The following is an 18,275-nucleotide window of genomic DNA, read 5'->3' as shown; positions in this document are numbered from 1 at the left end:
CCAAGCGGCTGACCCAGTTCTGAGTGGCTCGGCCGTTCCTGGAAGAGCATGATTAAACTGAATTTAACTGAAGGAGGAGGGACAGACGGACAGACAGATGAGTACATTTAGAAAGAAAGAAAGGAGGGGGGAGAGAGAGGCGGCTCAGCTTTCTGCCGCCATTCCTCTCTGCTCAACCCCCGGCCTCAGAGCGATCGAGTCCCCTGTCTGAGACTGTAATAAACAGGCAGATTTATAGAGCATGACAAACACATTACTGTCACCTCTCCCGCTTCTCTGCAACTTGCATGAAAGCCAGCAGTGCTTTTCTTTTCTTTCTTTTTAATTTTTTTCCCCACTGTCGTTTAAGCATCGCCACCCCCAACTCGCCATCTAGATCTGGGAATTATGTTTATTCCTCGGGTTTTACTTGTTGTCTGTGATTTACCCAGCCAAAGAATAAGATCTTGGGAGAGAAGTCTGTGCCCTCTTCTTCGGGTTTATTTATTTTTCCTTACTCCATAATGTCTCAGTCATAGGAGAGTGTATTCTTTTGCATCTATGGCTTGTTTGTGAATGTACGCAACTACGCAATTTTACATTTTTATAATGCAGAGAAAAAACGTTGTTAAAATCACTCCCTCTTTTATTCTTCCGCTATAGATGATAGTCTATTCAACTTCAGCTACGCAGCTACACCCTGGATTAAGGTTAGCACAGTATTTTGTGTCTCGGTTCCTCTGAGTCCATCCTTCCCTCAGCTTGCATTATCGTTCAGGGCCTTTTCCGCCAAAATGACAGCGAGTCGGGAAGCGGCTGCCCTTTGGCTCCTGTAGCAAGAACTCAATTGTCCCACCGCCTTTAGAGCATTGTTTTGCAATTATTATTTATCTCCCTGTTTTTGGCTCTAGGACCTCTATTGCAAACTTGCGCGCAGAAAACCCCGAAGGCAGACCTTCCTTCGTCTACCTCTTTGCAGTTTATGGCCGTGCAGCCGTTTCTATGCTTCAGGCTTTTTTTTAGGATGTGTAAATATTTTGGGAGTTTCACCCACAGCCAGTCAGCCACGTGACCCTTGCCCTGTGATCTCTGGAGGGGCCTCAGATTGAACATGCTAATGGTGAAGATGCAGCACCGAGGCCCTGGGAAACACGGACACAACCCCCTGTCGTATTCAGCAATGTTTGATTTCATTTGTCCTGTTTATTGCAGCGGTATTATTCCGATCCTAAATATCTGAAGGCGCAGTAACTGTCATTGCAGAGTGGAGAAAAATGACTTTCTAATTATTTGGCTTCAGTACCAGGCGTGCTCTAGTTTGTCTTATTGCGGGGGGGGTTGAATAATAGTTTTATTTCTGATTTTCCTCAACAGTGAGATGAACATTTCTGAGAGCTTATTATAATAATTATAAGTATTGCATGGGTTTGTACCATACCGAGTTGATTTGTAATATTTGACAGACCAAGAAAAACTAAAATGTCACCCTGAAGCTCTCGCTCTGGGCCCTGTCTCTGCAGCCGACCCGACCGGCTCCAGTTCCGGGCCGACAGCACTCCAGACAGACTGATTCTCGTCCTCCAATGTCCCGTGTCGACACCTTCTCTCCCTGTGTGTGTGTGTGTGTGTGAGAGAGAGACAGAGAGGGATATTATCAGATGTGGCGAGAAGATGAACGGTAAGTGGCTGGAAATGTTATTTTTTATTTATATTTACTGAACTTCAATTTCCGACTGGAGATTACCTACTTCAGACTGCATAACACATCACCCCCTTCCCAAAGCCGGGCCTCTTGCCCCCTGCCCTGCTCAGGGGTGCGTACAGCTGCCCTGCCCTGCCCTTGCCAGCCTCCCGAAGCCCTGCCTGCCCCTGACCCTGTGGCTCTGAAGGGATTGCTTGCTGGCGGTGGGGGCATTGCTCTGCTAGTCCGCCCTGATCCGGGGGTTATTTTTACCAGCCCTTTAAGATCTGCTGTGCGGTGTCTACATGGCTGGGATTGTTTCTCTCCTAACGACTCACAGAAAGATCATTAAAGAATGTGCTGGAGACACAGTCCTCGATGTGTGTGTCTTTAACAACGCTGTGGGTTGTCATGTTTGGTTGTTGTTGGGGTTGTTGTAACATAGTGAGAGAATGTCAGCCATGCTGCCTGGATTCTCTAGGTCTGTAGAGGATTGCAGGTTGAAAAGGGGACGGTTAACTTCACACCAGACAGCAGTGGGTAAGTGTGGCACTGGGGTGCAGCCCTCAGAAGTGTGAACAGGAGCCGCCAGAGACACGAGGGACCCCGTTTCTCGATGAAGTGGCGTCTCCGGCCCCGGGCCATGATGTTCGAGCCCCACAGAGGGGCACACGGGGCCAACGCAGCCTCACACACCCCAGATCAGAGCCTGGCATGGAAATGGGAAGTGGTTACCTCAATCTGAAAATAATTATTGCGGGGGAAAAAAAAAGAACAATTAGCCAGCTGGGTATTATAAAACAAAGCAATTAATGTTATGCTAATAAGCTGGATTTTAAGCAATTCACTATCATTTGCTAATTGAGGTTAATTAGTCTGACTCGCTAATACATCACTTCAAATTACAAGAGTGATTAAACTGACACATTTTAGTATTTAACAAACTCTTCTGGTGTGCTGCAAGCTCGGCTCCTGCGGGTTGTTGCAAGACGGCATCCCTGTTTATCGACCAGCGCAGAGGCCGGGTCCAGAGTCGCCCCTCGATGCACCGCGCTGGCCCGGGGGCCACGGCCACGAGGGGATGTCTTCCTAAGCTGCGGCGTTCGTTTGCTCGTCTCAGAGAAGCAGTCAGGACAACCAGAGGGCCCATCTGGGCCTCTCCATGCCAAAGCCTGTGTCTGGTTCGGCACGAAAGGCCAAATCGGTTGTTTCTGATTTCCAAACGCAGTGTTTTTCGGTTTCGACTGAGGAGGCAAGAAACCAACCAGAGCAAATGAGCCAAATAGACCTGGAAACAGTCAAGCATCCATTTTATGTTCCTCTGATGTGCAGCGCTGACTGGCCCCGGCTCTGCCGCCTGTTACAAGGTTTTTAACGCAACCCAATCTTGTATACGATTACTGTAAAAGCACCAATACACTTAGGTGTGTGGAAATTTATATTTGTGTGGAAATCCTGTGACTATTTGTGCATGAAATCGCTGTGTCGCTTGTTACACACGTTGTTTAATTCCTGTGGAAGAGCAGGGAATTGAGATCTGATAACCCGATCCCTTTGGGTGATGTGCCAAGCTCCCAGGGCCAAGAGGAGTCCATATTCAAGAGCTGTGAAAACCTATTAGAATAATTAAGGGAAAACACATTTTACTGTATAATTCTCAATTCTCTCATAGCGCCTCCCTGATGGGATATGAATATGGAATCCCCACATCTGGGAGCGCAGTCTCGGCTGCTGTCTCAAATAAAATCAAACTTAAACACTGAGCCACAATTCCCCTGGCGGGGTCCCTGTGGGGCCCATCACTGGCAGGCGGCGCTGTCTGTCTCGGGCTGGGAGGGAACTGTGGGGCGATGTGCTGTTTCTGCTCCCCGTGCCAATTTATTTCCGGCACGCGTGAGCCTGCCTTGCCTCCAGACACGACGTCTGCCAGCCGGGGTGGGTGCAGTTTGCTTTCCGGTGCCCATGGAGTGGCGTCCTGCGTCTGGGACTCATGACTGACGAGGCCAAAAACCACTGACGTTCACCTTGGGCCGCTTCACCCGGACGAGACTCCGTTCGCCGGCGTCAGTGCCGTCCAAAAAACCAGGCTGTGCAGGAAGTCGTCCGTCGCAAAATGCTTCGAGCCGCACCGGCCCCCCAGAGGTCCTCGTTAAGAGGGCAGGGGCCAAGGTTAGTGTCTCAGGTGCGTCCCTCCTGCCTTCCATGGGATCTTTACTGCGTCGCAAAAAGTCACCCATGCAGACGAGAGGAAACGATGAACGTCTGCAATGTGCAACAGGAAATACTGCACCGTATATACTGAGAAATTTCAAATACATTAAAGAGAACGCAGACTGAGCTGTGTTGTGGTGGCAGGAAGATGAATGGCAGCAGGTGGGCTTCCAGGGCTTCGGAATCACAGCGATGCCGGGGTGGGGGGTGCGAACGTCGAATGTTTGTACGTTCGTAAAGGCACGTATGTTGTACCTGTCAATCTTCACCAAACAAGAGGCCCGCTGTCTGTGCTCATGTGTGCTCGTTTGTTTTTATTTTCATTATGTTATGGAAACGTGGAAACACGAACTACACAGTGTGACGCGTCTGTGATCAGCTTAGCTGTGGATTTCACTGATCCCCGGGACGCTGGGGAATTCCACTTCCTCTCTCGCGTGTGCAATAACTGTGAACAAATAAAGAACTACATTAATCTTTGTATATCAAACAAAACCGGGAAAAATCCTCCACTCATGTCTCAGTGACCAGCCACCAGCTCAGAGTCTGGGGAGAACATGCCCTCCTCCCTAAAGTAACTCTGTCCGTCTTTGAAGGGAAGAGGATAGAAGTCCCCCGAAGCTACAGACTTCGGGATAAAACGCAGGCGAAAGGTTAAGTAAAATACAACGTGTTTAAAAGCATGAAGAAAGAAGAAAAGGCGGGGAACGCCTCTACTGGCTCAGATCCCGCTGTGTGAGTGAGGGGCACTGCGCGGTGGACAGGTGATAACTGCAGAACCAGGTGAAGTTCTCGTTAAAGTGCAGGTGTGCTCCCCCACAATTACGGTAGGTCGGACCCGACTAATTGGTGAGTGACTGGTGAAGGTCAAATACTACAGCGGGGAATGTGTGAATCAAAGGGGGCTCGTGACCCGGCAGGCTGGGGCGGGCTAGCATTAACTTGACAGCGCGTCTGTTTACTGCTGCCCAAACCAGAAGCCGAGGCAATTACCCACATAGCTTCCTCCCTGCGTTCCCTTTCTTCCCTCGCTGTTCAGGAATCCTTCGGGGATGAGCCCATATCATTAGGGCCTAGCTGTAAAAGCGGTGGGTCGTTAGTGATGAACCCAGGATTTGTCATTTGTGGTTTTCAGATAGGGAGCTGTGGAGAGGTGGAGAGGAGGAACAGTGCACCGGTCTGGCGCTGTGTCTTCCTGTTGGCTTCTCTACAATATCCTTGCCTTGACATGACGTGAGTGTAACGGGGCCCCTAGTGTATGAGCTCGTTACAGCTGGGTGGCGTAATCTCTCTCTTATGTAATGTTTGTGTGTGTGTGTGTATTACTTCAAGCCTGGATACCAAGGCTGAGAGAACTTGGCTTGAGGGCCGTGTTGAGAAACAAGATCCGTGTCTGGTCAGCACTGCCCAATCTATCTATAGCAGGAGACGTGGCTGAAGAAAAACAGCCATTGAAAAGCCTGCAATTCGGGGGCATGAAAGCAGCTTTTAGACAGACAAACCCACACCGGCAAAAACAATGAGCGCAGATGCCATTCCCGATCACCGGCTCAACTCACGCTTCGTTCAAGAGCTGAAATGGGCGCTGCAGACAGGCGACCGCGAGAGAGTGGGCCGGCTGCTCCAACAGGAAGTGAAGGGTGTTAACGCCACCATCGAACTCTCCAACGATGACTGGATGAAGGACCCTGCGGTGGCTCTCCCTCCAGCCGTGCTTTTGGGTAGGTGTCTCGGGGACCAGGGGGCCAGGGGGTCGCATGTCACAACCCCGGGGGGCTGCAGTGACGGTGGTGCATGGGGTTCGGATGGAGCGGCCCATGTGTGGTATCCCATCATGCTCTTGTAGGGGTTTCAGCTCCTGTTCCTGCATCACTCCATTGCCTGCTGGGTTTTCCTTACAGATTGGCTTTCCCAGTTTCTTAATCTGAAGCCTTAATTGGATTAATGATTTGCTCAATTAGAGCTTCTTATTTTTATTTGTTTTATTTTGTTGGCGCTCATACAAAGATGGTGATTTCAACTTCTAATATTTTAGAGGTGCTGTCAATTCTGCCAAAAAAACCCTATTTCACAACGCCTAATTGATCAACGTTTTAGCTTCATTAAACATGTGACTGAGTAAACGGGAGATCATCCGGAATGAATAATCCGCAGACACGGGGACACCTATATAATTGTGAAATCTGCACGAATTATACCATGAAAACATCAAGACTGTGTGAGACTGTTGTGAGACTACATGCAATGCATACAAATTAATTTGCTTCTATATCCTATAAATATGGGATTTTTTTGTGTTATAATTTACCCAATGGGCATTATAGGCCCAGCTAAATGGGATCATAACAGTTTCAATGAAGACCAATTTGCTGCTGGTGGTTGTCTCATCGTTGCGGTCTCAATGCTGTGCAGCTCTTGGAAGCTGACCTGCCGGTTCCAGTGTGCCTGTTAGCAGATGTTATCAGAAGATGCAAAATATATAGATATTTCATGTTTCATGTTTATCCGGCACCTCAACAGACTTTCTGAAGCGCATTACAAAAGCCATTTCAAGTTTGAGTGGAAGAACATTAGCGAGAAATCTCTGTAGTCGAGTCACAGCAGAGGGCAAACTGTTTTAACGAGGATCTTTTAGCAACATCAGAATGTTAAGCGTCCCCGGGGATGCGGGCGAGATTAGAGCGCAATCCTGCGTCCAATCACACGGCTCCCAGCGACATTTTCCAGCCTTTGTTATTTCTGTGTCTGGTCACCGCACGCTGGGTCCTATTTCGAGATCACATTGTGGTGATATCACTGCGAATGCATTCGGCCCCTCGCTCTGTCTCTGGCCTGTTTACAAACATCGACCTGCCAGCCCTCCCCTCACACAATTGCAAACCGCAGAGGAACTGTCTTTTCTGTTTTCTTTCCAAGCTGTTGTTGCTCTTTTCTCCCCCCCTTTCTGTCCGGTGGCCCTATCACGGCCACGGTCTTGTGATCCGAACTCTGGTTCCAATCTGATTCCTCTCCGCGGCTATAAATAACAAACACAAAACACCAGGTATAAATAAACCGCGGGGCCGGCCAGCAGGCAGCAGGTAAGAATCCAGACATTGAGGTGGCCTTGAGGAGACGAGACGATCGCCTGTGGCTTCGGTTTCAGAGCGACAATTCGAGCAATGTTTTCCCGGAGAGGTAGAGCCGTCGCCTCTTATTGCTCAGCTGCTCCGGTGTCTCTGAGTAACACTGTGTATGACAAAGGCAAGAGTGAAAGTGCCCGGAGCCCCAGCTGCCTGCAGAGCGCCCGCAGGGACAGCGCCGTGCCCAGGGCTGCAGCCAGGAGGCCACTGATGGCGTTCGACTGCCCCTCCGTCCTCAGACCGATGCTCGCCCAGCACTGGAAGGACCTGCAGGACGGATTCTCCGATGTGGAGGAGTTGAACCGAGTCATCGAGTTCCAGAGCGAAGAACTGCAGTGGACGGCCAAGAAGTATGGTAAGGGTTCGCCGAGATATTGGGGTTGAGAGAGAGAGAGAGAATTAAAGGGGGCTGGTTCTGTGTTGTGTTACCATTGGAAATGCCTCTCTTGGTGTGTGCAAGATGTTTTAAAGATGTTATACTTGAGAATAATCCATTATTGCTGGTTCTTAATTGGTGGTCTATGGAGGTCTGAAGGTGTATTGCATTTCCAAAAATAAGCCAGAATAGTGTAAGACTTGGCCACACGGGTCTCCTTGTTCTGGTGTTGCTGTGTGGAGACTCCAGAGGACTCCTCTTTCTTTTGAGAGCTGTATCTGCACACACTTCCTTCAGTTGAGCTGAGCCTTGGAAACGACAGAGCTTTCAGACACACGTCTCTTTCTCTCTCCCTCCCTTCATGTCTGCGAGAGAAACTACCTGCATTCTCTCCAAAACAGATTCGCTAGTAATGCAAAACTAAACGAGTGACAGACCGAACATATCTGTATAAACCAAACGGCACATTCATTCACAGAAAAGATGTACTAATCAAGTCATATAATCTCATAATTAGGAACAATACAGCTGTATCACAATAGCAAAATGACACTTTAAAGAAGAAAGAAAGCGAAAGAAAGAGAGGATGCTGCAGACTGCTCTGCTCTTTTGAATGAGGAGAGAAAGGTAAAACAGCTGTTTGAGGATTCTCTTTCAGGAGAAACGCACCCTGCTGGCACTGATACATTTGACCTACTCTCCTATTGCTTTTGCCTCCCAGCTCACTGGCAGTGGGGGGAGTAGCAAAGAGAGCAATAGGAGCTCTTAATAAAAGGAGTGTGGTGAGACACAGCCTTCAATTCGTCATTTTGGTACCTGCACAGCTAGGAGTGGGGGGGAATCACTCGTAACTGTTGGTGCTGTGAGAGTGAACTGCAGGTTAGTAATTGTGTGCAATTTGGTCAGACAGTGGTGCCTCATCCCGCCCAGTCCACTGTGACCCCGTCACTCTGCCGTGCACACACTGACGGCCCCCCATAGCATAGCTTACATCTTAAAAAAGAGCTCTGTGCAGGTATTACAGGAATAACACCCCCCCACCCACACGCAGGTCTCCATGTGACTGCTGCGCTGCAGTTCATCATTCTTGGCAGCGTTTTAAACAGCTGTGATTAGGACTTCAAAGCCCTGCCCTGCACCCCCCCCCCCCCCCCCCCCCGCTTTACTTCCCAAACGGACACTAATACCTTAGATTCAATTGCTGGGGACCCACATGATCCCAGCGTTGTTTATTTAAAGCTTAATTGGTGTATCCGTAATTGCATAATTACACACGCTGCATGATCAACATTTGTTTATAAAAACCTTTGGTGATTCCAAGACAAACTGAAACCAGACATTAAAAAAATAATCATCAAGTTCATAGGCACCCATTCATGGTTAAAAACAGCCCTGCGGTGTGTTAACATGTTTGCTTCAATGATGCGTTTGCCCTACATATGTGACACAAACGTTTGGATAAACAGCGGTCGATCTGGTGGTCCTGTAGTTGCAGAAATTCCCTCCACACAGAAGGCTCTCTCTCTCTCCCCGTCTCTGAAGACAACCTTTGCTACTTCAAAGCTTTCTTCAGCCGCTGCTCAGTCTAGACAGGGTCGCGCTTGCAGGCAGTCTGAGATCATGTGCATGTCAGTGTTATGAAATAACCAACGGGGAGCACGGAGAAACTGACACACCTGTCTGTGCGTAGGAGCATCTCGTGGTGAACCCATTTTGGGCATCTGGAGACCAGTCTCTCGGTGTTGCAGGTTACTCGACTGGTGCCTGTGAAGTTGGCTTTGACCCCTTGTCTCTGTAACATGCTACAGTGTTGCCAAGACCCAGACTTGGCTGCCCGTCTAGTTGAATGTCTGGAAGATCTCAGCAGAGAGGGGGACGGCAGTGGCTTACTGTACATCGCCAGTGGATCGGTCCCAACTTGGCCCACCTTTCCACTGTGCCCTAACCTTGAGGCCCTGCCAAGATCTTGTAGAGACCACATACTGAATCACACAATACCTTCTGCCCAGGGAAAGCGACAACTGCTCATAAAACACAAAGGACAGACAGGCAGGCAGGCGAAGGTGTCAGATAAACAAGTCCCATATCTGAAATACATGTCAAGCGGCCAGTATCATCTGACACAACATCAATGCTAAAATTAACTGTACAGTGAGCTCAAGCCTAGAAATCTGGTCAACAATAGGTTTATTAATAGGCAAACAATGAGGGAGTGGGACAATAGGAGAGTGTGGGGGGGGTGGGTGGTCAGGAGCTATATAACCACATTCCTGACTGACCAGCCCAGCATTTCTTGACTCTGTGGAGAGGAGACGACCTTCAGCAGGGTGGGAGATGCCCAGGACTGTGTGCGTGGGGGAGCCTGGTGCCGCCCCACAGCTGGGTGCTCAGTGCGCCCCACTGGAGGCCGGCGCCAAGAAGCCCGTATCGGAGAGCGGGGACGAGAGTTCGGTCCACCTCTACAGGGCAGTGGTCCGCGGGGACCTGCGTGGCCTCAGGGCGCTGGTAGGGGGGACCAGGGAGGAGGTCAACGTTGTGTTTGATGTAAACAAGGATGAGCTGGAGTGGAGGGTCAAGTGTGTAGCGGCTTATGGGTCCTCAGGTAAATGAGGAGGATTTGGGTAACGGACTGAATAACTGAGGAGAGTTTGGTTTGTCGGTTTTGCTGGTTTGTTGGTTGGTTGGTTGGTTGGTTGGGTTTGGTTTGGTTTTTAAAGGTGTGTAGCGTACATTGCTCTCTTACCATCTATCAATCTGCAGCTACATTGGATTTTTAAAGAAAACAATCCTCCCTGCATCCCTGCCTTTCAATTTTTCATTTCATTTACACTCCTATTTATCAGCCAAGTTTCATTCTGAGGTCCATAGCGGCTGTGGGCCCCCCAATGAAAAATATAAAACCCTCTTGTGTATTTTGTACCTAGTTTATTTATACAGACAGATCCCAGGTATAGTTTAAACATTTAATCTGATGCGTTATTGAATATCTATACACTTTTCCAGAGTGGGTGTGGAGACAGCTCCGTGTACCGTCAGGGGCAGTGGAAATCAGATGGTGCTCTGAAGAACGCACACCTGGTTGTAGATTTATGTTCAGCATTGTGCTTCGTGTCTTAAACTGTGCCTGTCTCTCCCGTCTGCGCAGGGCTGTGGTCGCTGGAGTACAAGCGGGAGCTGACGAGTCCCCTATGCATCGCGGCGGCGCAGGGCTACACCGACTGCGTACGCTACCTGCTGGAGCACGGCGCACGGCCCAACCTGGCACCGGGGGGGAAGGCGGCGCTGCATGAGGCCTGCGGGAACACCAACGAGGCCTGCGCCGAGCTGCTGCTGGAGCACGGGGCCGACCCGGCGCAGCTCAATGAGGAGGGGCTGGCACCACTGCACCTGTGCAAGACCCCGCAGTCCTTCAGGTCAGTGGACACTGGGTGTAGGGGTCCGACTGGGACTGAACAGCAGTGGAGAGATTTGTTGTTGACGGGAAGGAGAGGGGAGGGTAGCAGCTACATTTCATGGGGGCGGCCAAAGCCTGGCGAAACTCATGATTGCGTGCCCCCAATGAAGTTCAGAAGGAGGACAAGCGAGTCGAGGCCAAAATAAACTCTTTACCTTCTGCTACGTGTGTCTGGTGGGGTTGTCCGAACTCCTGAACCCCAGCTGAGAGAGGTAAAGGGGATATTAATCTCTTCATCAACCTGAGTGTGTGGGGGGGGGATTAATACATGATACACATGGTCTCTGGTCAGTGGGGGCAGTAGATAACTGTGTACACAAGTCCAGTGATCCACGTAATGAAGTGGTGCATGTGTGTGGTTTCCTGTCTCAAAAAACAAATAAATAAATCACAGAAATAGACCTAAGAAAAAGCATATGAGACCAATTTGTTCCAGTGCAAGATGTTCAGAGTCTTTTGTAATACCTAAACTGAGAGAGAGAGAGAGACGGAGAGAGAGGGAGAGATCAAGAGGGAAACCTATTAAAAATGATGACAAGAAAGAAAAGGAAAAAAACAGAGAACATGGCCTTATCTGCAGGATTTTATTTCGTAGACGAGCCGCTGATTCCATTAGAACACGTTCTACTTTGTTAGACGACGGGATTTGAGCCGCTTCCTCGTTTTTTTCTTTTCTATTTTCTTTCTTTTTTTTTTATTACACCATTAAGGGCATCATGGTCCATTTGATGGTTAGATTCCCACTAATTACATTCTGAAGGATGGTGAGGAAGTTCTCTCATTAATGCGCTGGTGAGCAGAACATGCTGTCTCCATCAGGTCTAATGAGGTTTGATTCTGTGCGCTGGAAGACACAGACAGCTTTATCAAACGGCGTTCAGTCAGGAGGTTAACACCGCTGTTGACTCGTTTTATTATTATTTGGAGGAGCGATACGAGAGCCTTGATAACCAGCTTGTCGTAATCTCCTCCTCGATTGAAGCCTCCACTTGAAACAACAGTGCAGAATTCATCGATGTTTGTGTTTGTATTGTGTAATGCATTTATTTGGTTAAAATTACAATCCCTTCAGACTAAATAAAAAAATAACAAGCCAGATAATATGACTAACTGATAGAGTAATAATATCAAGACACTTGCAATTTAGAGAGATCATAGTTAAGCCATAGAAGCAATAGAGTATAGAATACAGTTAAAATAAAACAGTCTAATCTGCCCAAATCAAAATCTATCTCCTTGTTCCTCCTCCTCCTCTCTGTCCTCCTCCCTCCTCTTCCTCACCCCACTCCTCTCTCCTGTCCCCCCGGCAGATGTGCCAAGCTGCTGGTGCGCTATGGCGCCCTGGTCACCCAGCCCAGCGAGGACGAGTGCGAGACCCCGCTGCACGTGGCGGCCAAGCACGGGCTGCAGAACCACGCCCACCTGTACCTGCGCTATGGGGCCGACGCCAACAGCACCAGCAGCTCGGGGGAGACTCCGCTGGGGGCCGCCTGCGCCGGGGCCCAGAGCACCGAGGATCTGGACGCCTACCTGCAGCTGGTCCGCCTGCTGCTGATCTATGGCGCCGACCCAAACATCCCCGACCAGGAGAACCGCTGCCCCCTGCACAAGGCCAGCCGCAACGCCCAGCACGGCCTGGTGGAGCTGCTGTTGGAGCACAGCGCCGACGTCAATGCGATGGATTACAACGGGGTGTCCCCGCTGTCCAACACGCTGCAGAACGCCGTCCTCAAACTCGAGCTGCAGCCCCACCTCACCGTGCAGACCCTGCTCAACCACGGCTCCCTCAAAGTGTGGCCCCTGGCCTTTCTCAAGGTACAGCGCCGGCGGCCACGCACTCGTCCCATTGACCCTGCGCTCTCTCACGCCCGTGATGTCACTCTTGTGCTTGACCGCAGCCGGGCCGAACTGGAGCCACGGGGGCTTTATAGTACCAGCTGCAGCTTATAACAAACAAGAGACACATTTCAGCCTCTTGTCGGTGTCAACGCCTGGGGAGCTGAAGAATATCTCAGAACGCAAGCACACTCTTAAACATTGCAGTACTTTAACCAAACAAGGCCTTATCGGCTCTGTGTTGTTTTCGAGGGATCAAACATTTCTTCACACGCGAGATCACAGCCCCGGCTGGGTCGTAGTACACCTTAGGTTCTCGATAAAGTCATCGAAAAAAAAACACCTGGAGCAAAACTGAGAGAATCTAGGTTAAAGCACGTGCTGTGGAAAAGCTTTGCACTGGAGGAATGAGCCCAGGGGACAGTGTGTGTGATGCTTGATTTACTTCTTCCATTTTGTGTCACAGCTTCAGATTTGGGTAACCAACCTGAGTATTGCAAACCACATTACAGAAGTCTTTTTAGGATTTGCGTGTAAATCTAATTGTTTTTTGTTCTGTTTCTCCCTGTTCACGGCGATGTCAGGTATTGACGTCTTGCGCCGCAGCACCCAACACGGTAGAAATCTTGTTCAACTCCTACAGCAACATCGCTGTCACTTACAAATGGGTTGACGCTGTGCCAGAAGAAGTGTACCAGGTAAGAGAGTGGAGGTGGAATCCCGCCAGGCCGAGGTTTGTTAACCCCGCGGGAATCCCCCTCCGTTGTAGTTTGGCTCATTGCATTTATTTCTGGATTACGATTCTATGCAATTTACAAAGAATTCTCTGATAAAGCGCACACACACAAACACACACAAGAATCTCAATTAAAGAAAATAGCCGTTGTGAATGTGAAAGCATATGACCCCTTCTTTCATGACAACCTTCAGATCAAACCACTGGGCCGGGCCTTTCCAGTTCCCACGGTCCCAGACGCTGAGTAAACTCGATTTCACAGCGGCGTCGGGCTCACCGGCCTCTCCGGCTGAGATCCACCACTGTTAATATGATGATTCACCAGGCTGATTAACACAACTTCTACTTTTAGATCTACAGGCCTCTCTCTCTCTCTCTCTCTCTCTTCCCCCCTCTGTCTATTTCCGTCACATTAATTGTAACAGACGTTTAATTAATTATTGCATTACTCAATAACTGGTTTTCAAAAGAAGGGTTCGAAATGAGCACGTGGTGCCGCCGGGCGATCTAATTTTCTCATTTGCGGCGTTTTAATGACTTAATGCCCGTAGCTGAGAGAGAGAGAGAGAGAGAGAGAGAGAGCAGAAAACTCCCAATGCTTTGGTTCTGACCTTCTCGTCAACTTTCCCCTCCGTCTGTCTCCCCGCAGAAGCACCAGACCTTCTACGAGTCGATGTTCTCGCTGGAGAGCAAGCCGCGCTCCCTCCAACATCTGTGCCGCTCCACCGTTCGCAAGCACTGCGGCAAAGACTGCCACTTAATCATTCCTCGGCTGCCTGTCCCCAAGTTCCTGCAACGGTATATGTTATTGGACCCAGAGGGCGTGATCTATTAGGGCGCTCCACAAACACCGATCATTTGAAACTGTCTCTGAGCTCCACGTTCCCACCAAGATTCCCAACCGATTCCAAAGACACTTCGAACGACCCATTCAGTGAGTGTGACTGTGTGTGTGCGTGTGAGTCAAACACGTACACAAGCATGAGATGACCGGTCTGCTAACCTACCTTTAGAAAGATTACAAAGCTTTATTTTCCATTTCTTCCCCATAATGTCTGTAGATCAGTTCATGAAGATAAGCACAGCAGGCTTGGACTTACTCCTGCACGTAGTCTCCCAAATCATTCCCAAAGAAAACAATTCAGTCTATAAGAACTTTTTTATGATTATTATCTCTTGCACCAAAACTCCACCATCAAAAGCGATCCACAGGTTGACTCTCCAACATCGGACAACCAGAGGCAAAGGCAAATCAGTCTCCTGGGGCCGTTTCCAGCCTGTGAGGAGTGGCAAGGCTCTCGCAAACCCCTGATCAGAGTCACACCATTCAGTTAAGCTTCTCTAATTCATTAAACTACCTTTAGTTGTAAAACCTGCGTGACAGGACGGCACAGGACAGCGGCTGCCTGACCGGACCAGATGAAGAGGTTCTCCCTACCTGTCACAAGGTCGTCTTGCAGTTTATATCATTGTAAAATAAATCAAGGAACTGTAAACTCTCCCAGACAGCCACGGTCTAATGGGGTCAACGGTGTAGGGTGATGGGTAACCGGAGTGACTCCTTATGTAATATACACTACATAGATTGTCCCTTCTTCTTTTTACATTTTCTTTAACGTCCCCCCTTTCTGTGTCACGGTGGTCTTGCAGTTCACGTCCTGCAGGTGGCACTGTGAGCTAATTTGACCAGACACCGATGAGGAGATTTACGGGCCGGAGAACCTCTCGCTTGGTTTTGAGTCACCTTTGTGTCTCGGCTGAAATTAATGTGGGTTTATTTGCTATTTTCTTGAGTTATTTATTCAGTTTCATTGCAAAATCATAGAGGTTCCTTTTTAGTGTTAAATGCACCTTAACATAGAATGATAAAGGACATCATATACATTATTTGTAAAGTATTAGTATAAAAAAAAGATTTGTAACTTCTCATACATCTCACAAATGGTACTGTATTGTTCCCACACTGAGTTACATTGCCATGTTCCACGTTTCAATCTTAAACATCTTAAAGACACCTTGAACATTTAAGTCTTCAGAATCAGTGATAAATAAAGCCAGTTCTCCACACAACACACTGGCTGAACTCAATTTTAAAAGCAAACTATTCCATTGCTTTTTGTGTTGTTGTTTTGTATGTTTGTTTGTTTCGCTGTCTTTTGGTTTTGAATCTGTACGCCGATTTTATTTGGAGACAGGAAACCTGGAGCACGTTTGCACTTGAGCAGAAAGCTTTGAATGTCGTGCACTGTTGTGGGCCTGCTTTTGGTCGGCCAGGCCAAGACTAACTCCAATGGGCTGCTCGGGGTTTGTGTGTGTGTTTTTATCTGCCTGAACTAAAGAGCATGAAAAACGAAGAGCACGTGTCATTATATTATCGTCATTGATGTGCACTCTGACATTAAGGAAACCGGCAAAGACACTAGACGACAGCTCGACATATTCATAACAAGCACATGTAGGTAATAGGACATTTCTTTGTGTGTTTACTGTATGTCTTATATTATTATCATTGTTCTTGTTTTGAATGAGACACAATAAAAGTTTCGGTTTACTAAGAAAAACGGTTTGAATTGCATTTTAATTTGATAAAGAAAAAAACGTAAGAAAGAATAACCTCGCCTTCTCAAATCCTGTTTCTAATTCACACACTGCAGGATTGCCACTGAACCCATTACTATAAACGCTAGCTTCCTAGATTTATTATTATTATTATTATTATTATTATTATTATTATTATTATTATTAATCACCTAGTTTCAAATCATACACAACACTAGAAATGCTGAAGAAGAAGAGGGTGGTTTTGATTATCACTCACAAGATAGTGACTACCATATTTAGGGGTACAGAAAAGTTGTGTACATATCTTGATCACCCAAAATATTACGACAACCTGTGATACCTTTGTTGAGGTGCCATGGGCAACCCCCGTCCTCCACACAACGCCCAGGCCATGGTGCTGGACGTCCCATTGACGATTGAGCTTCTGAGCTCAGCCAGTTTAACAGGACTGTTTGAATTTGGGGTGGGGGGTGCTTTGTGAAATGGGCACCTGGAGTACAGATCTCTCCTGCAGGGAAACATCAGCCAAGTTTCGATTTCCACCATCCCGTTCAATTGCAATTCGTTGCCCGTGGAAAATCATAGTAGCGTTCGACCTCACTTGCAGATTTTCGTTTGCTTTTCAGTTTGTTTGTTTGTTTGTGTGTTTGTTTTACACGTATGAGCTCAATCCCTCCAGAGCTCTCACACAGAGCCTTGGTCACGCCGGTCTATTAGAGATCACTGGACACCAGTCCCACCCAGAGGAGTTTCAATCAGCGGCCCGGAGGAGTAGCTGTACATTAATATCCACAGTTTGAGTACCTTCCCCCACACCCTGTGGTTGGTATTGATTCGCATTAGCATGTATGATGTGGGCAATCAGTAGTGACGATATAGAGAAAAATCCTGGCTCAGAAGATCAATAAACATGACTTTGAGCTTTACTGGTATCTGCCCAGCTGGGAGGACAGGCTGCCGTCTCATCAGCTCCATTATGTGCCATTAAGCTCCTTCGCTGTGATTTACTACGGTGAAGGCACTGTCTCCACAGATAGAAACTCAGACTCTAAACACACACACAAAAACACAGCATATTGTGTTAATGGGCAGGTATTTACAGTGCCTCCTACTGGTCCACCAAACCCACCTCTGAAAGCAGATGTTTCCATTAAAGTTTTCTGTTCAAGTACTCAAGTGGCCCTGCTGGGGTCTGCTGGGCCGACAGGACAGGGCCACACAAAGACACATACCCACACAGTGGCCCCAAAGAAAGGACTCATGGGCACCTAACTTCACTGTCTGCCTGTCACCTGCACCAGTCTTATCCAGCAACAAAAGCTAAGTGTGATGATCCTCTCCTCACAGAAAACCTCAGTGGTTTATTCATTGCGACGCCTTTGAATAATGCTTGTGCTATAACTGGGCTCCTTAATACCATCAGTGTCGGTGGGGGCCAATATATATATTCTCTTTATATTATTATTATTATTATTATTATTATTATTATTATTATTATTATTGAAATGGAAAGCTAGCAGAGTGCAGGAGCGAGCAAAGTGTTTTATTACAGCCGGTCTTTAAATCTGCACCTTCGCTGTTCTGCCTTTATCTCGGCGTAATGAGCGATCATGTTAGCCAGCGTGCAGGAAAGGTTTAATTAAATCATATTCCAATCATAAGCCATGTTGTTAATTAAACTAGATAATTTATAAGCACAAAAGAGGGTATTTATTAGCCGCTCGGCAAAGGAAATACTGCAGCGTCTAAGTGCAGAGACACCCCTCCACCCCCCCACCTCCATCCTGCCCCCCCACACTCCTCACTATTGATGCCCCCAAATGATTGATAATCAGACAGTGCCTGCTATACTATTTGTCTAATGGCTGTGCAATTAAATTCTCTTGTAAATGACCCATGCCTCATTTCATCCTAATCTATGGAATTTTGATTGAATTCGTCAGCTCTAATTGAAAAATACTGCTATTTAATGTCTGCATTGCAGTTTTGGATCAGGGTGAGTTTAATGAGATGATGTCCCAGTGACCGTGGAGATGGGGAGTTGCCATGCATGCCCTTGATTTTAGAAAGGAGGGGGCTGGGGGTAGAAGGTCCCAAAACCGAAAGAGGATTAAATCTACAGCACAGAATAACAGCATGTATGTATGTATGTATGTGTGTGTGTGTGTGTGTATGTGTGTAAGGTAGCGGGGTTCACTTACAAGAAGGAACCTGGATGTCAATAAATGTGTAAATCTGGTGCAACTATTATAACCGCTAATAATGACTTTCCGGGTTAAACTGTGAATTATATATAATTAAATTAAAATGTAGCTCAA

At 47.9% G+C, this 18,275-nt stretch overlaps 1 protein-coding gene across 2 annotated transcripts; it reads left to right on the top strand.

Annotated features, from left to right (window-relative positions):
- Positions 1–5,360: 5,360 nt before the first annotated feature.
- asb18 (ankyrin repeat and SOCS box containing 18) lies at positions 5,361–15,956 on the top strand. Of its 2 annotated transcripts, none has more exons than XM_066688230.1 (5): positions 5,361–5,592; positions 10,515–10,782; positions 12,134–12,638; positions 13,244–13,357; positions 14,045–15,956. In XM_066688230.1, the coding sequence occupies exons 1-5, from the start codon at positions 5,391–5,393 to the stop codon at positions 14,228–14,230; spliced, it is 1,275 nt and encodes a 424-aa protein (XP_066544327.1). In that variant the 5' UTR covers positions 5,361–5,390; the 3' UTR covers positions 14,231–15,956. The 2 variants fall into 2 exon arrangements, with proteins under 2 accessions (XP_066544327.1, XP_066544326.1); XM_066688229.1 differs by lacking the exon at positions 5,361–5,592 and adding an exon at positions 6,933–7,348.
- The last annotated feature ends 2,319 nt before the right edge of the window (positions 15,957–18,275 follow it).

Source organism: Amia ocellicauda, chromosome 16 (genome assembly GCF_036373705.1).
Source record: "Amia ocellicauda isolate fAmiCal2 chromosome 16, fAmiCal2.hap1, whole genome shotgun sequence".
Taxonomy (NCBI): Eukaryota; Metazoa; Chordata; class Actinopteri; order Amiiformes; family Amiidae; genus Amia; species Amia ocellicauda.
Note: the sequence above shows the minus strand (reverse complement) of the source record. Positions and strands in the feature narration are given on the sequence as shown.